This window comes from Rattus norvegicus, chromosome 2, assembly GCF_036323735.1.
Source record: "Rattus norvegicus strain BN/NHsdMcwi chromosome 2, GRCr8, whole genome shotgun sequence".
Taxonomy (NCBI): Eukaryota; Metazoa; Chordata; class Mammalia; order Rodentia; family Muridae; genus Rattus; species Rattus norvegicus.
The window spans coordinates 186,520,224-186,537,539 of NC_086020.1; the positions used below are offsets into that span (position 1 = coordinate 186,520,224).

The window sequence follows — 17,316 nt, forward strand, 5'->3', positions numbered from 1 at the left end:
TACTGACAACCAGCTCTGTAAGTAGGAACTAAAATTCCCAAATGCGAACAAATCCTACCTGGATGTTATCCGCTTTGGGCAAAGCAGCTAAATGGATGGCTCTAAAGCGAACCTCTGGTAGAGGTGGTTCGCGAGACACAGCAATTCCCATTCTGAATTTGCTCCTTTACCTTACAGAATCTAGACCAATGATTAAGCTTGTATGACCCCAGTCAAGAGTGTCAGCTCTCCTGCAGAGACTGTGGTTGGCCCTAAAAAGGGCCGTTATGGATGGGGGGGTGACACAGCGGCGGCGCTGCCTAGCCTCCGAAGCCGTACAGGGTTCGGCCCTGGCGCTTGAGAGCGTACACCACATCCATGGCGGTGACGGTCTTGCGCTTGGCGTGCTCAGTGTAGGTGACTGCGTCGCGGATCACGTTCTCCAGGAACACCTTCAGTACACCACGGGTCTCCTCATAGATGAGGCCGGAGATGCGCTTGACACCGCCACGCCGAGCTAGGCGACGGATGGCGGGCTTGGTGATCCCCTGGATGTTATCCCGCAAGACCTTGCGGTGACGCTTGGCGCCACCCTTGCCTAAGCCCTTACCACCCTTTCCTCTGCCAGACATGGTTAGCTCAGCCTGAAGCACCACCGTATGAAGCAGTGAAGGTGACCTGCCACAGATATAGGAGAGGATCGGACCTGAGTGAAAACCGAAAGCGCGCGGGCGGGAACTTTTCTAAATTTTTTTTGTCCTGGATGTTGCGTCATCTTCCTGTCTTTCTTTTCTCTTCTCTGCCCTCTACCGGTTCCTTAGTTTCATGCCTTTATTTTTTATTTTTAATTTTCTTAAATTATGGCGCCGTAGTCCCTCAGAGAATTCAGATTCCCAAGTAAAACTTAGAGGTGCCAGTCTTTGGAAAGCCCTGACGCTAAAAGGACAAAAGAGTGGAGAAAGAAATTTAGAGATGAGAGGGGAGAACGCTGCGCCGAAGGGCCCCGAGCTCCTGTTAGGAAAAAACCGCAGCAAAAGAAGTTCCAGTAACCAGCGTGACATAATCGAAAGCAGCGGACCCAGGAATGTGCGTGGAAGGGAAAGTTTCTGAGTACAGTCACTTGTTTCGTTGATAGAGACACAGTATCCAGATCAAGCAGAAATTAGATCCTAGGAAAACTCATGCGAGGATGCCGCCGAGCTTTCTCACCGAGGTCAGTCGGTTTCCACGCACCTCTACCCAAAGGTCCACTGACTAGCCGAGGAGCCCGGGGGAGCTGCTACGCTCGTTTCGATGAGTCCTTTGAGGTCCACCCTTTGTTTTCAGCAATCCCAAACTGTCCCTACTAGGCTAAAATTCGCTTTTTCAAATGCGTGTCTGTTTCATACAGTGACGCCCTGGCAAATGAACTAGAGTCAGTTCTACTAGTATGGCCGTCGTTCCCAGGGCCATCCATGGAAGAATCTTGAGAAAACATTCTGCATCAGAAAGAACTGTGGTGGGTTGGTTGGGGTTTGTATTTAAAGTGATCCTACATGCCTTGTTTGGCCTGTTCCTTTGTCCTAACATCTATATGTGCTTATGAATCCTTGATTTTTTTTTTTCTACTCAGATTTTCTGGCTCCAGACTTGTAGATAGAAGTATGAGGTTTTAAGTCACGTTAGGTTAGGGGCTCAGACCCTCTGCCCCCGCCCCCCACCCCCAACTCCAATGACCTGGGCAGCTCGGCAAGTCTCTTGACGGACAGATCCTTTTGTGGACCACTGCATAGACATGTCTACATGCATAACTAAGCCCCTAGAATTCACAGAGCCCCTCCATCTGCTGTTTTCTGATTTCCGAGGCAACTCCTGGAAGTTGTGTTGCTTCACATCTCTGTTTTGTTGTTGTTGTTGTTGTTGTTGTTGTTGTTGTTGTTGTTTTGGTTTTTTTTTTCTTTTGGACTTCTCCACACTCAACTATGTATGTCCCTTATGGGATGTGATTTCTGTGTCTTTCTTTGTAAGGTGAAGTGCAATAGAAGCTTAATAATTGTTTATGGGTAGACAGTTTCTGCGTTCAGTTCCTGCGCTTGACTCTTTCATTGCTAAATAAAACAACCGCATGTCCAGGCTGCTGAACGGGTTTTGGTACCAGGGCCCTAGGCAGACTCAGCGTCTCCCATCTTTTCAGTTGAAGGGAATCAAGAACATGCACCCACTTTGGACATGAGAATCATTTTGAGCTGAAGGGTTGAGATCCTGAAATCCCTTCTTTGTCTAAGAGTGGAACCTACAAAAGAAAGCAACATTTTATTCTGTTTGCAGAAAATCTCAGAGGTGGGGGTGGGAAACAGTAACATTGTTCCCTTTTCAGAGATGAGACCTGAGACCATTCATTCCTAGGCAGACAGTGTCTTAGGACTGTCCTGTCCTCATCTGTTCTAAGGGCTATTTATTCTCCCAAAAAGTCATTTGACTTTTCCAAAAGTGTCCCTTCTTCCTTTCTCTTTCCCATGTACTTTAGGTATATGGACCCCAAATTCTAACCACCCACTTTGAATTACTCACTTTTTGAGAGTTCCCATGTCTGTGTTCAACACACATATTAGAAGGAAACAACTGTTCTGACCTATCTTGTCTTGTACGACTCAGCTCCAACTAAGAAACATGTAAGTTAAAGCAAAAAAAAAAAAAAAACAGAACAAAACAAAACAAAACAAAACAAAAAAACCTTCAATTTTTAAAAGCCCCTTAAAATATATAACTGATAACATTTCTGCAGACCTCATGAGAGTTAAACATTTTATGTAGCTCTGAAATATTGTAATATACTTTTATATTAAAGAATATTCCAGTAAAATTTTATATTAATTATACTAAGTTGTCATGTATAGGCAGGAACAGTGACTGACCAGTAGGAAGATAGTTGTACTGATTTCCATCCAATGGCAGGATACTGGAGCTACTGATCCATCTCAAGATGAAGTCAGAAAAGAATCCCAAATACCTGTGGTTTATTATTTTGGTCCTAGGTTGCAGACCATTCAAAATAAAAGCAAATCAGGTATACAGCCTGAGCAGCCAACAGACAAAACTTTACCTGGTCCAAGTTGGTGTTTGAATATAACCCTGGGGGGTACTTGAGCCCAAACTCAAAACTTAGTCCATACTTTTGTATTAAACACAAAACTTAGTCCATACTTTTATATTAAAAACAAATACATATATTTGTTTATATAAGTACATATAAAATATTGCATGCCCAATAGTTTGTTTAAATTTTTTGTTTGCTTTTTACTGTACAGAAAAAGTTGAGCTTCTTAAATCCACCCCCAATTAAGATCCCAATTCTCCGTCTCTAAACTTTAGGACCTTGCAATTTGGTTTGTTTTCTTTGAGACAGGGAGGGTCTCACTGTGTAGCCCTGGCTGTCCTGGAACTCTCTGTATAGACCAGGCTGCCCTGGAACTTACCTGCATCTACTTGCCTCTGTGCTAATACACTCTGCTTGGCCTTTTTGGGGGGTAATTTTTAATGAAAAACTTCAGGACTTTTCTGAGAAATAGTTCTCTGCAGAGAAACAGTTTCTTCTGTATCATAACCCCTGTTCTGGTCAAAGTTTAGATCCAGAATTTCACATAAATATCCCTCTCCTGTCAGATGTGGAGACCAAGCACAGCTGAACTAAGTGACTGAATTGCCATTTAAATCAATGTGCCAGGGAAGGAGTACAGATTAAGTTTGCCTGGGCAGCAAGGATTATCTCTTTTGGAAGGGACACTGATAACCTTGAAAGTTTACTTCTCGATTTCTAATTTTATGCCTTAGAATTCATGTTTACAAAGGCACCCTCATTTCTGAAAAGTACAAATCTCTTACAGGCATAGTTTTAGAAGCTAGACAAGAAGACTCCCAACTTTCTTATTGTCTGTGAAAATAAACCCCACAACTCTTGGACTCTATATTTGAATACAACAGCTTTCTCTTACTCTCAGGGGATGGCTGACCCCCAGCCAATGGCTAAGCACACAGATAATACTGCACATTACATATTCATATACAGCACTATGTTTCCTTTAGTATATGTGTAGATATTTAACTTATAAATTTGTCTCAGTAAAAAAGATCAAAACAATGACAGTAAAACCGAGCAATGATGATCATCTTAGTGAAATTTGTTTGCACTTTGGAGCCCTCATTGCATAAGATCAAGATTACCTGAACATAAGCCCTGGCTGCCCTGACAGATGTTCTGATAATGGAGGCTGATACAAAGTAAACAATTGGTGTGTAGCAAGGATATGCTGGACAAGGGGATGGCTTATGTCCTGGGTGAAAGGCATGAGAAGATAGGCCATACAAAGTAAAATAAAACTCCTGCCTCTTCTTTTCTGGAATCTTTCACTTACTATTACCTAAACACTGATGAGGGCAGAAATCAGAATCTCAGATCAGGGATTAGAGTCTGCGGTTTGAGAATCTCTTTCTGATTTAGATCAGCACCCCATGCATCATGCTCCAATGTCTACATTACAAAGAAAACCTTACCAGGAAACAGAACACTTGGGTGGGCACCATCCCGCTCTCACAGGGCAGGTCCCCTTCTGATGGAAAAGTTCAGCAGGAAAGTTTGAGAGGCACCGGATGGTTTGATTGTACAATATAAAGATGTTTCTGTTTCAAGGATTTACAGACTGATGCATCTCACCCTAGAACTACTTTTATAGGGAGCATTGCTGGCTATGCTTAAAACGTTGTTAGGAAATGACCACAGGAAGAAGCAACCATTCACGTCAGTGATGCTTCTGTGCCATATTTTGGAGGTTGCTTCTGCTCCTCCTGAAGGATTCTTAAAGAAATTAACTAAACTACTGAACTTCTAAGTGTGTTTAGTATTTTGGAATCTCCTTAAAATCAATTTCATTTTACTTGGATTTCAGCATAAAGATAATACATTCTGTCACCATCATGGAAAGTGTTAAATATCTTGGGCCTATTTTTACTTTTGGGTTTGAGTTGTTAAAAGGTTGATATAGAACGCTTAAAAAAAAAATCAGGCATGCTATTAAAAGCTATATATTAAACCAGGCAGTAGTGGCACACACCTTTAGTCCCAGCACTCAGGAGGCAGAAACAGGCGGTTTTTTGTGAGTTCAAGGCCAGCCTGGTCTTCAGATGGAGTTCCAGGAACCCAAGGCTGCATCCAGAAATCCTGTCTTGAATAATGAAATACTCTTTTGCTTTGAAAGTTATTTTGACTTGTCATCTAGATGACAGGTTTAAAACTATTTAGTAACTGTTCTCCACTGGAAAGGCGGCATTAATACTTCTAGTCTTATCCTTCTTTGATATATAAACATTTCATCTACAGGACTAAATTGGCCTTTATTTATTGTGTGGGAGTGGGTGGTGATGGAAGGAACTGCACTCTAGACCGAAGGCGGGAGCACCCATACATAACAATGGTCAGTGTGCAGTAAATGTCGCCCGGCTTTGGTAGGGTTCCGATACAGGTAAAACATAAATTTACTTTTGTTTTCTTTCACTATACATTGCTTTGTCATTCCTCAGCCGTGGTACAAAGCGTTCAAACCTCTGGGTACAATGCCTGACCTTAAATGAATGCCAAGAGTTGCAGTATCTGGTGATTTGCTACAAAGTGAATCGCAGTACATGAAAGGGGCAAACTTGTTTCCAAAGAGACGGAGTAGAAGAGCACACAGGGAGAGAAACACTTTAGACACCGCTTTTAGGAAAGTTACATCAAGTGAAAGGCACCATCTTTTCAAAACCCTCCGTGGTTCACAAATACAGGAAGAAGGAAACGCAAGAGAGAAGGGATAGTGTAACCATCTTGAAACCCAGCAAATAGGATCGTATTCTATCCAATCAGACTGCAAATCCAGAAACTCTTGTTTTCTGGCCCAATCAAGACGAAGATAAGTCTATAAGTAAGGCCACTAGGCGGCTGCAAGCCGAAGTCGCAAAAAACATGGCCCGTACAAAGCAGACCGCCCGCAAGTCCACCGGCGGCAAGGCCCCGCGCAAGCAGCTGGCCACCAAGGCCGCCCGCAAGAGCGCCCCGGCCACGGGCGGCGTGAAGAAGCCGCACCGCTACCGGCCCGGCACCGTGGCGCTGCGGGAGATCCGGCGCTACCAGAAGTCGACCGAGCTGCTGATCCGCAAGCTGCCGTTCCAGCGCCTGGTGCGCGAGATCGCGCAGGACTTCAAGACGGACCTGCGCTTCCAGAGCTCGGCCGTCATGGCGCTGCAGGAGGCGAGCGAGGCCTACCTGGTGGGTCTGTTCGAGGACACCAACCTGTGCGCCATCCACGCCAAACGCGTCACCATCATGCCCAAGGACATCCAGTTGGCCCGTCGCATCCGCGGGGAGCGCGCCTAAGCTATCTCTGGTTCATCCCAACAAAGGCTCTTTTCAGAGCCACCTACGTTATCAATAAGAGTAGCTGTGTGTTGCACTTGATTTTTTTTTTTTTCAATGTCAGACATAAATACACGCCCTCCAGTGTGTCAGGCCTAACAATTTCCAGTAGTCTCAGGAAACCTCCCATGTTCGTTCAGCTTAGGCTGGTTTTGAGCTCATTGTTATGTAAGGATGAGCCAATCCGGAAAAGGGGTTATAATTAGGTTCTCAGAACCATGAACCAGGAAATAATTCAACTTAAAAATTCCAAGCGTGATACCTAAGGAAAGGAAAAATTAATTTGTTTCAACCTGGTGTCTTAAGGATTCGTGAGTGAAAAGGACATAAAGAACAGCTGAGGTAAAACTGCGACTCTCATTAACTGGCTAACATGAAATAGAACGCTACGATTGGCTAGGAAGACTTTCCTCTAAGCACCACCAAGGCTCGCAACTAGAGTCAATTTGAGTAGGCTCCGCCTCCTTGACGCTGACACTGCTGTAAATTAACCAATAAAAATGGAGTGCTGTGAGAACCTTCATTTGCATACAAGCTCTATAAGTACCGCATAACCAGCCGCGATGTAACAGTCCGTAGTTGCCTCGTCCATCTTACGGTGAGTCTCTAAACGCGGAGGAAAATGCCGGATCCAGCCAAGTCTGCTCCTGCTCCAAAGAAGGGCTCGAAGAAAGCTGTCACGAAAGTCCAGAAGAAAGATGGCAAGAAGCGCAAGCGCAGCCGTAAGGAAAGCTACTCTGTCTACGTGTACAAGGTGCTGAAGCAAGTGCACCCGGACACCGGCATCTCATCTAAGGCCATGGGTATCATGAATTCCTTCGTGAACGACATCTTCGAGCGCATCGCAGGTGAGGCCTCCCGTCTGGCGCATTACAACAAGCGCTCGACCATCACTTCCCGGGAGATACAGACGGCCGTGCGTCTGCTGCTTCCCGGGGAGTTGGCTAAACATGCTGTGTCGGAGGGCACCAAGGCTGTGACCAAGTACACCAGCTCCAAGTGAGGTGCAGCAAAGACGTGATTGATCGGCTTTACCCAAAAGGCTCTTTTCAGAGCCACTTTAGTTCTCGAAGAAAGGGCTGTAATCACTAAGGGCCTGTATGGTCTAGCAGGTAAGGTCTGGTCGTGAGTCTAACCCTGCAACACTGCAATATCGAGTGTTTCCAAGTGTAAGGTGAGGTGGAGGTTGTCTCATCACGTATCAGATTGAGGTGAGATGTAAATTTATGGCCGGGGAACTATCTTCCCATTAGACTGTTCAAGCCTACTCCAAGTTAATCCCGGCATCTCCTGTGATTGATTCCAAGCAGGGGCTAGTGTCTCACTGCCCTAGGCACCCAGGATTGTACTCTACCTAGATCATATGGGCCAACTATTGTCATCAGACAGAAGTATCCCAAGTGATACTCAATAGGGTCATCTTCAGAAACTCCCGCTCGCTGCCCAGCTTCAACCGCTTTGAGTGTTCATAACACAGACTCTTTTTTTTAAACACTGAGTACTAAAGATGGTATACACAGCGGGAATAAGACTTATCTTGCACCTTTCACCAAGGGCTGAGGGCTCTTAACTTTTCTGATTCTCTTCCAGTAAGAAAATAGTGGAGCTGTTTCTAGGTTGGTTAGGGTTAGATGAGATAATGGTACCAGCTGTAACAAGCAGTTGCCAGGGCATAGTGGGGTAGGAAGCAGTGCAGCCACCACTGTGCCTCCTGCACACTTCCAACAAGTGTGCGTACAGATTTAATTCTCTTAAGTGTCTTGCGTTTACCTCCTTACTGCATAAGGCATGTTTCTGGAGAGACCTTGAGATCTGTGGGTTGTCATTATGTAGAAACTAAGTATCTTCTGATCCCCTAAGGAGATAGTGGGCTTTAATACTTGATGACTGGTGTTTTTAATCCCAGCACTCTAGGAAGCAGATTCTTGATATTTGCCACACTTGGTAATAGTTTACAGCCAAAGATAGCCCAGCACTCTGGGGAGGCAGGCAATTGGACTTCTGAGTTCAAGATAAGCCTGATCCACAGAGATAGTTCCAGGATAACCAGGGCTATGTCCTAACCAAGACAACACAAGAAATCTTGTCTCAAACAATTCTCATCAAAAAGTACTAGTAAACTCTCCTCAGCTTCTAATTGACATTTCTGAATTTTGATGATTTAACACAAAAGGGAACCAAGCAAAAAGAAACTACCTATAATTTATCTCTGCTATTTGTGATACTGTATTTTATCTGATTTGGCCTGTTCAGGACTCCTGGAGAATAATAAACAGGAAAGGGTGCGGTGAATAACGGGCTAATACATAGGCGCCTTGGGGTTACATCATCCAGGGGCACCTCTTCTCCTAAGGTGTCTACTCTATGAGACAAATCCAAAGGGTTTGCCTGTCAATTCCTTTGTTGGGGACTCCCCCTCCCCCCAAGTCATTTTAAGAATCTAAACAGCGACTTATATTTTCATATTGATTTCCAGACATTAGGTGGTAGAAATCGTTCTAAATGACCATTCCTTACCCCCATACTTCCGATGAAAAATAAAAAGATGTTGATAGAATTTTAGGACTGGCAAGATGCCCCAGTATGTAAAGGTATCTTTGCCCAATGACCTGAGTTTGGTCCTGGGGACAAACACAAACACAATAAGTAAATATGATTTTTTTTTTTTTTTTTTTTTTTAGGATTAGGAGAGTTCACAGTAAAATTTGAATCCTAATTATTTGCTTACAGGAAAAAGCACCCACCCCCTGTCTGGCCAAGTCTATCTTATTTGTAATGGTCGGATGTGTATTTAAAGAAAAGGAGCATTACTGAGGGTTCTGGTTCAGTTCTGAGAAGAGCCAGGTTGGGTAGATTATAAACACAAAGCAAAACAAAGAAACTTCCTAGCAGGGAGAAATGGTATTTGGCTGAGTCTGGTGGCACAAGCCTTTAGTCCAAGCACTTGGGGGACAAAGGTAAGTGGATCTCCATGAGTTTAAGGCCAGCCTGGTCTACATTTGGAGCTCTAAGTCAGACAAGGCTATATAGTGACACTCTACCTCAAAACAACCCAGAAGTTGTATTTGGGATTCTAAGCGTTGACTGAGTCCACAGGGCTAAGGACCCCCATACGAGTTGCAGTTATCAAGAAAGCTACATCACAGACCATCCCTGACACTACAGAGAGATACTGTACATATGAGAGGATAACTCCTAAGGCCTCTGTGTGGGCCAGGGTACCGTGCATACACTACTGCGACAAACCAGCCGTCCTGTGACTTTCTCGGAGGTTTCATTTGCTGTGCTTCTTAATAATGCACTTCCTCATCTTAAAATCGGGAATACTAGCAATGGTCACACAATCTTCAGGAAGTGACCACGTTGTTATAAGGATTTTGGAAAGCATACCTCACAAGACTAATAACTCATACCTACACTATATTGTGTTCAAAATGAAAAGTTTACATTAAACATTGGTCAAAACTGACCACCACTTTTTAAAGGGCCCACTCACTGATTACAAAATAACAAACACATACTCTACAATTTTTTTTATTTACCAAAAAGTACACAGGTTAAAGTTGATTTCAGAACAAGACCTGCTTGTTCTTCAGGAATAAGGGGAGCAGGGGTGGTGTTCGAGGAGTCTGGTTGGTTCATAGGTTTGGAATGAACTTAAAGGCCGGTGTGGCGCACACCTTTAGTCACTGAACGGGGAGGAGGCACAGGCTGGCAAAAAAAAAAAAAAAAAAAAAAAAAAAGGATTTAAGAGAAAGTTAGAATGGGTTAAACTTTTTTTTTTCTTTTCTTTTTTTCGGAGCTGGGGATCGAACCCAGGGCCTTGCGCTTGCTAGGCAAGCGCTCTACCTCTGAGCTAAATCCCCAACCCTAGAATGGGTTAAACTTTTAACGAAAAAAGAACAATAAAAAACAAAGGGAAGTAGAAAGGGCAAATCTGAGAATCAGCAGGATAGCAGACTTCCCCAGTCTACCAAGACTGAATTAACCAATAAAAACAAAGACTTCTCTGACAAATCCCCTGTGAGTTCAACACTGAAGGAGATGAAGTGCATAGCCAATGAGGTTAGATGCAGAAGATACTTGTAAATGCTGTGAGCTTGGGGCTTGGGCTTTTGTTTTGAATTCTGTGCACGAGTGTCTTGTCTGTATCTGCATGAATACCTGGTACCACGGAGTTTAGAAAAGGATGTCAGACACTCTGGGAGTGGAGTTACAGATGGTTGCGATCCATCATGTGATTGCTGGGAACTGAACTCGGGTCCTCTCTAAGAGCAGCAACTGTTCTTAATCAATGAGCCCTTTGCCTGGTTCATTGTTGGTTTGGTTTTGACTCTGTGCCTTCCTGGTGGGCAAGACGAAGAAGGGCAAACTATTTTATTGGCTATGAGCTTTGGAGCAACTGTGTACTAACCAGTCCTATTATACTCTCATGTCTCCTGCTACCCAGGCTGGCCTGAGACTCCTTAAGTATTGAGGATGACCTTGAATTGCCGATCCTCGTACCTCCGCCTCCCTAATGCTGGTGTGGCTCTATGCTTGGTTTTCTGCCGTTCAGAGGATTAAGCAGAGCTGAGGACTAACACTGAGCAAGCACTGGGCCGGTGGAACTACTCCCCAAACCCCAAGCCTTATGGAGTCCCAAGTTGTCTACATTCGTACTAGTGTTGGGGCCAATGGGGAAGGAGAAAGAGACTAGACTTCTCATTGCCAACCTTAATATACAATTTTCTGGGAGTTAGTTTATGAGACATGACCTCTAAAGATTCTGCCAGTGCCACTTCACACAAATGGGAGATGTAGGAATGGTCCTAACAAGTCTCTTTAGAAGGAACGTTCTAGCACTACTGTAAAATATGAACAATGACGTAAGTAAGCAGAGCTACCTTAGCATGGGTAGGAAAGTCGGCATCATGTCTGTCCGTCCTCCCTTGACTGCCCCTCCCCCAAACACAGATCTGTAGGTTTACTGAAGTCCTTCTCCATATTAAATATTAAATAATCAAAACCAGCATCGTTGAGACTTTTTTCTCCTCCCTCCCTGGCAATTCCTTATCAAATATTTTCTATCTTGTTCATATTTTTGCGTTTTTTTTAAAAACAGGGTCTCTATTATATAGCTCTGGCTTCCCTGTACTCCAGGTTGGCCTCAAACTCACTGAGATCATTCCCAAGTACTGGAAATAAAGGTATGTATGTGCCCACCATAGTGGCTTATCAAATTCTTCACTGTGATTCTGCCCAACCTCTAAAATTTACTGACCAAAAAAGATTAGATTCTTCAACTTTCTATGTGCACTTGTCCGTTCAACTGATGGTTGTCACCTATTCTGGGGTCCAGCATTCTAGACTCAAACTACTGCTTTAACGGTAATACTTAGGTTTAATATGAGTCTTAAGGGAGATGGGGTTTCAGTTCAGTGTGGGATGCGCCTCCCTAGCCTGCAGGAAGTCCTGGGCTCAATCACCCCACAAACTGTCTCATGGCAGTGCGCCCCCGTAGGCCCAGCACTAACTGAATAGTCTCTAGATAGAGCGCGTTCCAGACCAGCCAGGGATACACAAGACTGTCTAAAAAGAATCTCAAGTAATATACTAATCCAGAATTCTTTCCACTTTCCTGCCCTCTTCTTCCAACTTGCTCCTCAGCGCGGTAACTAGAAGGTTTAATGTTCTGAGTCAAAACTCTGACCTCCACCATTACCCTTCTCACATTTCCTGTTAGTGAATTTAGAAAAGTTTGTTGATCCTTCCTCCAAAATATTGTAAATGTGACCATTTCTCAGAAGTCCCAACTCCACAAGCTGCTCCTCCTCCCACTCCGGCTCCCCAATTAGTTTCCTACAGCTCCCTGATTTAATCTCTGAGTTGGCAGTTAAGCCTGTAATACCTCTGAGGGCCAGCTACCCACAATATCTCCATTCTTCTGACTTGGAACCACAGGGTACATCATAGGCCCCTCCTAGGGACAATCTGTAAATTCAAAAGAGTCATGGAAGGTCCCCAAATGGATTTGGCTACTCTGGTTTTATCCCCAAAGCGGGCTAGAAATCGCTGCGCCTTGTAAAATGGGCCTAGATTCTCCCCTGAGAATGAATTTGCGGTTCTCTATTAGCAAGCCTGGAAAATGACAACCCCTGACCGATCCAGCCTCCTAAGCCTGCTTTGTACTGAGGCATGGGCGGCCTAGTAATTAACTACAAGACCCTGACGGTCCAAGAAACTTCTTGCACTGCTCTAGGAAGGAAGACTTCCCACGACCACACCACTCCTACCCCAAAAAGGCATGTGAACCCACTCTCCTCCCCACCAGCTACATCAGATCCCTTCGGATGCCTTGTTCTCAGCTCTGGAAACTTCGCACTAAAGATCCACTGGGCTGCTTTCCTGCCCGCTCTCTGGCTCGGCTGACCCAGGCTTCCTTCCTAACTAGCTCCGACAATGTTGGAACTTGCCATGCTGGACTCGGAGGAGACAGAGATCGCAAGTCTTCTCCTACTTGCTCCTTGGCGTCTGCCGCCAGAGCCTCGGGTTAGGCGGGACTTTGAATCTGCTCCCCGGCAGCCGCAGCAGCAGCTGCGATCCCCAAAGGCGGCCACCAGAGGTCGGCACGTGGGCGCTCGAGCGCACTGATCAGACTGGCCTGCTGAGCTGGGTAGTTCTGCAGCTGCGCACTCGCGAAGACTGAGAGCCTCTCGTGATGCTGCTCTCCAGCAGATGCGAAATAAACCACTATTACGGTGCGCTTTGAATGGGGCCCTTCCCTATACCAGAGGAAATCGGACACGCACCACCCTTTTCTACACGCTTTATGCTTTCGCAGACCCAGCCGATATCAATCCACTCTTGTCGGCTAGGGGAAAGCAATTAATCGCAAGGTTTGTGGGAGACTGAAGGAATCCGCCGAGAAGGATTCGTGTCACGTGGGTCCCCGAGCATTGGCAAGGATGACACGACCGCGTGCTGCTTGCATTGTGCGCAGGTGACCACGCGATGGCGCCAGAGAGTCACTTAGCCCCTAAGTTCTATTTTCCTTCTTTTACTATATTATCTGTCTAGGTAGGGGGTCTTGATTAGAGTTTGCTTTTTCTGCTAGTTAAAAAAATTAAAGGCAGGAAAAATGTGGAGCAGGTAGAAAAGGGGTAAATCTCAGACACAGCAGTCAGAATCAACCGGTGAAGAAAGGTTTTTATTAGGGTAAGGAAAAGCACGCGCACATAGAGCACAGCACACAGACAGATTGGGGGTGATCACAGGAAGTCGGCCTTTCCTGGAGCGGTGGGAGGCTTTAGAATCTTTAAAGGGATCCCCTAATTTAGGGTTCGTCAGTTTGAATAAAGACAGAGAAACTGATAGGCCCACATTTCTAGATAAACATGTTACTAGTCGGGCCCTGAAATTGGGCTGAGCTGCCTGCCTCTGCTAGCAGGAGAAAAAGCCCACCTGGTCTTCAGGTCTTTGTCTCAGGTCAGGAGCATTTAATAAAAAATAAAGTAAGGGGCTGGAGAGATGGCTCAGTGGTTAAGAGCACCCGACTACTCTTCCAGAGGTCCTGAGTTCAATTCCCAGCAACCACATGGTGGCTCACAACCATCTGTAAAGAGATCCGATCCCCTCTTCTGGTGTGTCTGAAGACAGCTACAGTGTACTCATATATAATAAATGAATAAATCTTTTAAAAAAAATAAAATAAAATAAAATAAAAAGCAAGTGGTTTGCCATTGTCTGTTACCTCCCACTACGTGCCTGCCTACTAATGCTCTAAATCCTCCCTCATTTCCTTCCTTTGTGTTTTGTAACTTGATTGGGAGGTGTCACGATGTCCAAAAGGCTGAGCACACCTGCATGCAATAGGGAAATGTGTGGAGTAATGGGCAAATGGGGTAACTACCAGCTCTCTCTACTGAGAAATGCCCGGAAGTTGTGAAGCCACCTGTCATTTGCCAACGTGCTTTTATTTCTAATGATAACCAGAGAAATTCTAAGTCCTGACCTTAAGATATAAGTCTTTACGAAGGACTAGGAGGAGTTAAGACAGATCTCTGATGGACAGATGGATAGGAGCCACAGACAGAGTTAAAAACGAAAACAAAAAGACAATGATAACAACAACAACAAACAGGGAAACTTCTAGCCTATTTTTCATCCTCTGACCAGAGGCAAAGGCCTGGCAACTTGAAACAAAAGACTGGCAGACTTCTCCCCCACTAGCTACTCACACACACTCCCCATGCTGCTCAAGTAAGCTTGAGGCCTGACCTTGACTTTATCTAAAACTCCGGGCTTATCAGCATCTAGCCAAGGGTGCCGGGTCTCACCACGTAGCCAAGGACAACCTGAACTTCTGATCCTCCTACCTGTACCTCCAGAATCCAGTTTTATTTCTTTGTCTAAACTGAGCAGCCCTAAACAGGGAAAGGGGATCCCCGTCAAATTCTACCCCACAAACGACTCCAGTGAGCGGCTGCCTTGCTGGTGTGCCACACGTGTGTGCACAAGCATTCAGGATGTGTGCTCGTGGGGTGTGTGTGTGTGTGTGTGTGTGTGTGTGTGTGTGTGAGCTCCCTTCCCTTTAATAAAAGTTTTAATTAAGAAAACCCCTTTAATCTTTTTATATAAATATAAATATATATATACAGATATATAATTTGAATTTTTTGAAACTTTACCTGTGCTGTCAACTTTGGAAAAAAGTATCCCCGTTTACTGTGTTGAGTTGGCACTGTACAGAAATTAACAGCCATATTGGTCTAGAAATGTTGAACTTAAGTTTTTTCCATTTGTACAGGGGTAACACACTGTATTAAATATGTAAGGTCTTATATACGTGGGTTTGATTACAAAAACTAATAAAGTATTCTATAAATTTAAAAAAAAAAAGAAAAGAAAACCCCTTTAATAAAAGTGGTTTTCATTCATTGCTTCTGCTGCTGTGTCTGGGATCCTCCTTGAGCCACCATGTGGTTGCTGGGATTTGAACTCAAAACCTCTGGAAGAGCAGTCAGTGCTCTTAACCACTGAGCCATCTCTTCAGCTACCTCTTAATTCTTTAACTGACAGAAAAACAACTTGATCCAGACTCCTCAACAATAACTAATTCACAAAAGTACAATCAGAAAGAAAGACGGTCCCTTGCATATTAGAGCAAAGGTAATACTTTGCTTTATAACCTATGTACAGCCCCTGATATGACAAGCTATTAAATTAGATCATTCAGAAATATCAAGCTTGCTTTCTGGTACCAAATGGCATCAGATGTGAGTGGTTTTGGTTGGTTTTGTGTTTTTTTTTTTTTGTTTTGTTTTGGTTTTTTTTGTTTTTGTTTTGCTGTTGTTTTTTTATTTGTTTGCTATTGCTGATTTTAGGGTTTTTTTTTTACTTATTTTATTTATTTTTTGTTGTTTTTATTAATTAAAATAAATGGCTTGGTGCTGAAGAGATGGCTCAGCAGTTAAATTCCCAGCACCCGCATGGCAACTTACAACTATCTGTAACCTCAGACCCAGGGGATCTGACACCCTCACACAGACCGACGTGCAGGCAAGACACCAAGGTGCATAAAAATAATAAATTATTTTAAAATAAATGACTGGGTAAAAGCACTCATCACACAAGCATGAAGGCTTGAGTTCGAATCCCCAGACATAGAAATGGAAAGCCAGACATAGTAGTGAGAGTCTGCACTTCCCACTTCCTACACTAAGAGAGTCTCCAGAATACCTGCTGTGCAGCAAAGCTCATGCCTTCTGACCTTCACATGGGCATGATGGTGTGCACATGCCACACACACGCATGCACACATCCAACGTACGGACACACTACAGAAATAAATCATCAGTCTGGGGACAAGGGTCAGTAGGTCAAATGCTTGGTGTAGTGAGTTCATGCTTCCACCTAAGAGACTGGCATGACAAGGCTTGTCTGTAACCCATGTCTGTAACCCCAGTGGTGCAGGGATGGGAGTTATCCTGGAGGGGGCGCTGCTGGCTAGCTCTAGTGGGGGTGGCTGTCTGGGAAGATCAGGTGGAAAGTGATAGGAAATGACACCAGAAAGCAACCTCTGGCCTTCTACACACGCAGATGAGCCCGCCTGTGCACCCACATGCATGTACATGGTTGCATTAAATGTATTATTTGAGCAAAGGGGTCCTGTAAGACTCCAGAGGCTTTATAAATAGTCCGTGTGCTATTTAATTGTCTCAGACTGAAAACTTTCTGAAAACTGACTATGAGTGTTTGGGATGAACACTGGTGTACCACAAGGAAGAAAGACAAGACCGCAGGGAACTCAAACTTCAGACTGTGCTTTGGAAGTGATCTTTTGTTAACTGAAGTTTCTAGGAAAAAGCCCCACCCATGCTAGCCATCTACAAAGCTAGCTGGCTGTGAAGAACTAGAACGTTAGGTGGGAGCCAAAATCTTCTTGGACTCTTGGCCTGTCATTCATTCATTGCCTGTGACCTAACACGTGGTAGTTTGAATATAACTGGTCCAGGGAGTGGCATTATTTCGGGATGTGGCCTTATTGGAGAGTGTGGCCTTGTTAGAGTGGGCGAGCCATCCTACTCCCTCCTCCTAACTGCCTGGAAGCCAGTCTTCTCCTAGCAGCCTTCAGATGAAGAAGTAGAACAGCTCCTCCTGCACCATGCCTGCCTGGATGCTGCCACGCTCCCGCCTTGATGATAACGGACCAAACCTCTGAACTTGTAAGCCAGCCCCAATTAAATGTTGTCTGTCACATACGTGTTGCCTTGGTCAGGTTATCTGTTCACAGCAATAAAACTCTAAGACAGAACATCTCTGTGACTAATACATAAATTCTTTAGAAAGGTGGTGGCTGTTCCTGGCTGTCAACGTGACTATTATCTGGAATGAACTATGATCCAGAATTGGAGGGCTCACCTGTGATCCAG

At 44.5% G+C, this 17,316-nt stretch overlaps 3 protein-coding genes across 3 annotated transcripts; 2 read left to right on the plus strand and 1 right to left on the minus strand.

Moving 5' to 3' along the window:
- Window positions 1-244: 244 nt before the first annotated feature.
- On the minus strand, window positions 245-640 carry H4c14 (H4 clustered histone 14). The gene has a single exon (NM_001123469.1). It carries the CDS (start codon window positions 609-611, stop codon window positions 300-302), a length of 312 nt encoding a protein of 103 aa, NP_001116941.1. The 5' UTR covers window positions 612-640; the 3' UTR covers window positions 245-299.
- Window positions 641-5,938: 5,298 nt separating this feature from the next.
- On the plus strand, window positions 5,939-6,364 carry Hist2h3c2 (histone cluster 2 H3 family member C2). Its single transcript, NM_001107698.2, has one exon. It carries the CDS (start codon window positions 5,954-5,956, stop codon window positions 6,362-6,364), a length of 411 nt encoding a protein of 136 aa, NP_001101168.1. The 5' UTR covers window positions 5,939-5,953.
- Window positions 6,365-6,973: 609 nt separating this feature from the next.
- On the plus strand, window positions 6,974-11,411 carry H2bc18 (H2B clustered histone 18). Its single transcript, NM_001416314.1, is given in 1 exon segment — window positions 6,974-11,411. A coding segment is annotated over 1 exon segment (381 nt). The 5' UTR covers window positions 6,974-7,025; the 3' UTR covers window positions 7,407-11,411.
- Window positions 11,412-17,316: the final 5,905 nt, after the last annotated feature.

Excerpts from the sequence above, each read along its gene's own strand:
- Hist2h3c2 (NM_001107698.2), top strand. The coding sequence starts at position 5,954 with ATGGCCCGTACAAAGCAGACCGCCCGCAAGTCCACCGGCGGCAAGGCC.
- H4c14 (NM_001123469.1), bottom strand. The coding sequence starts at position 611 with ATGTCTGGCAGAGGAAAGGGTGGTAAGGGCTTAGGCAAGGGTGGCGCC.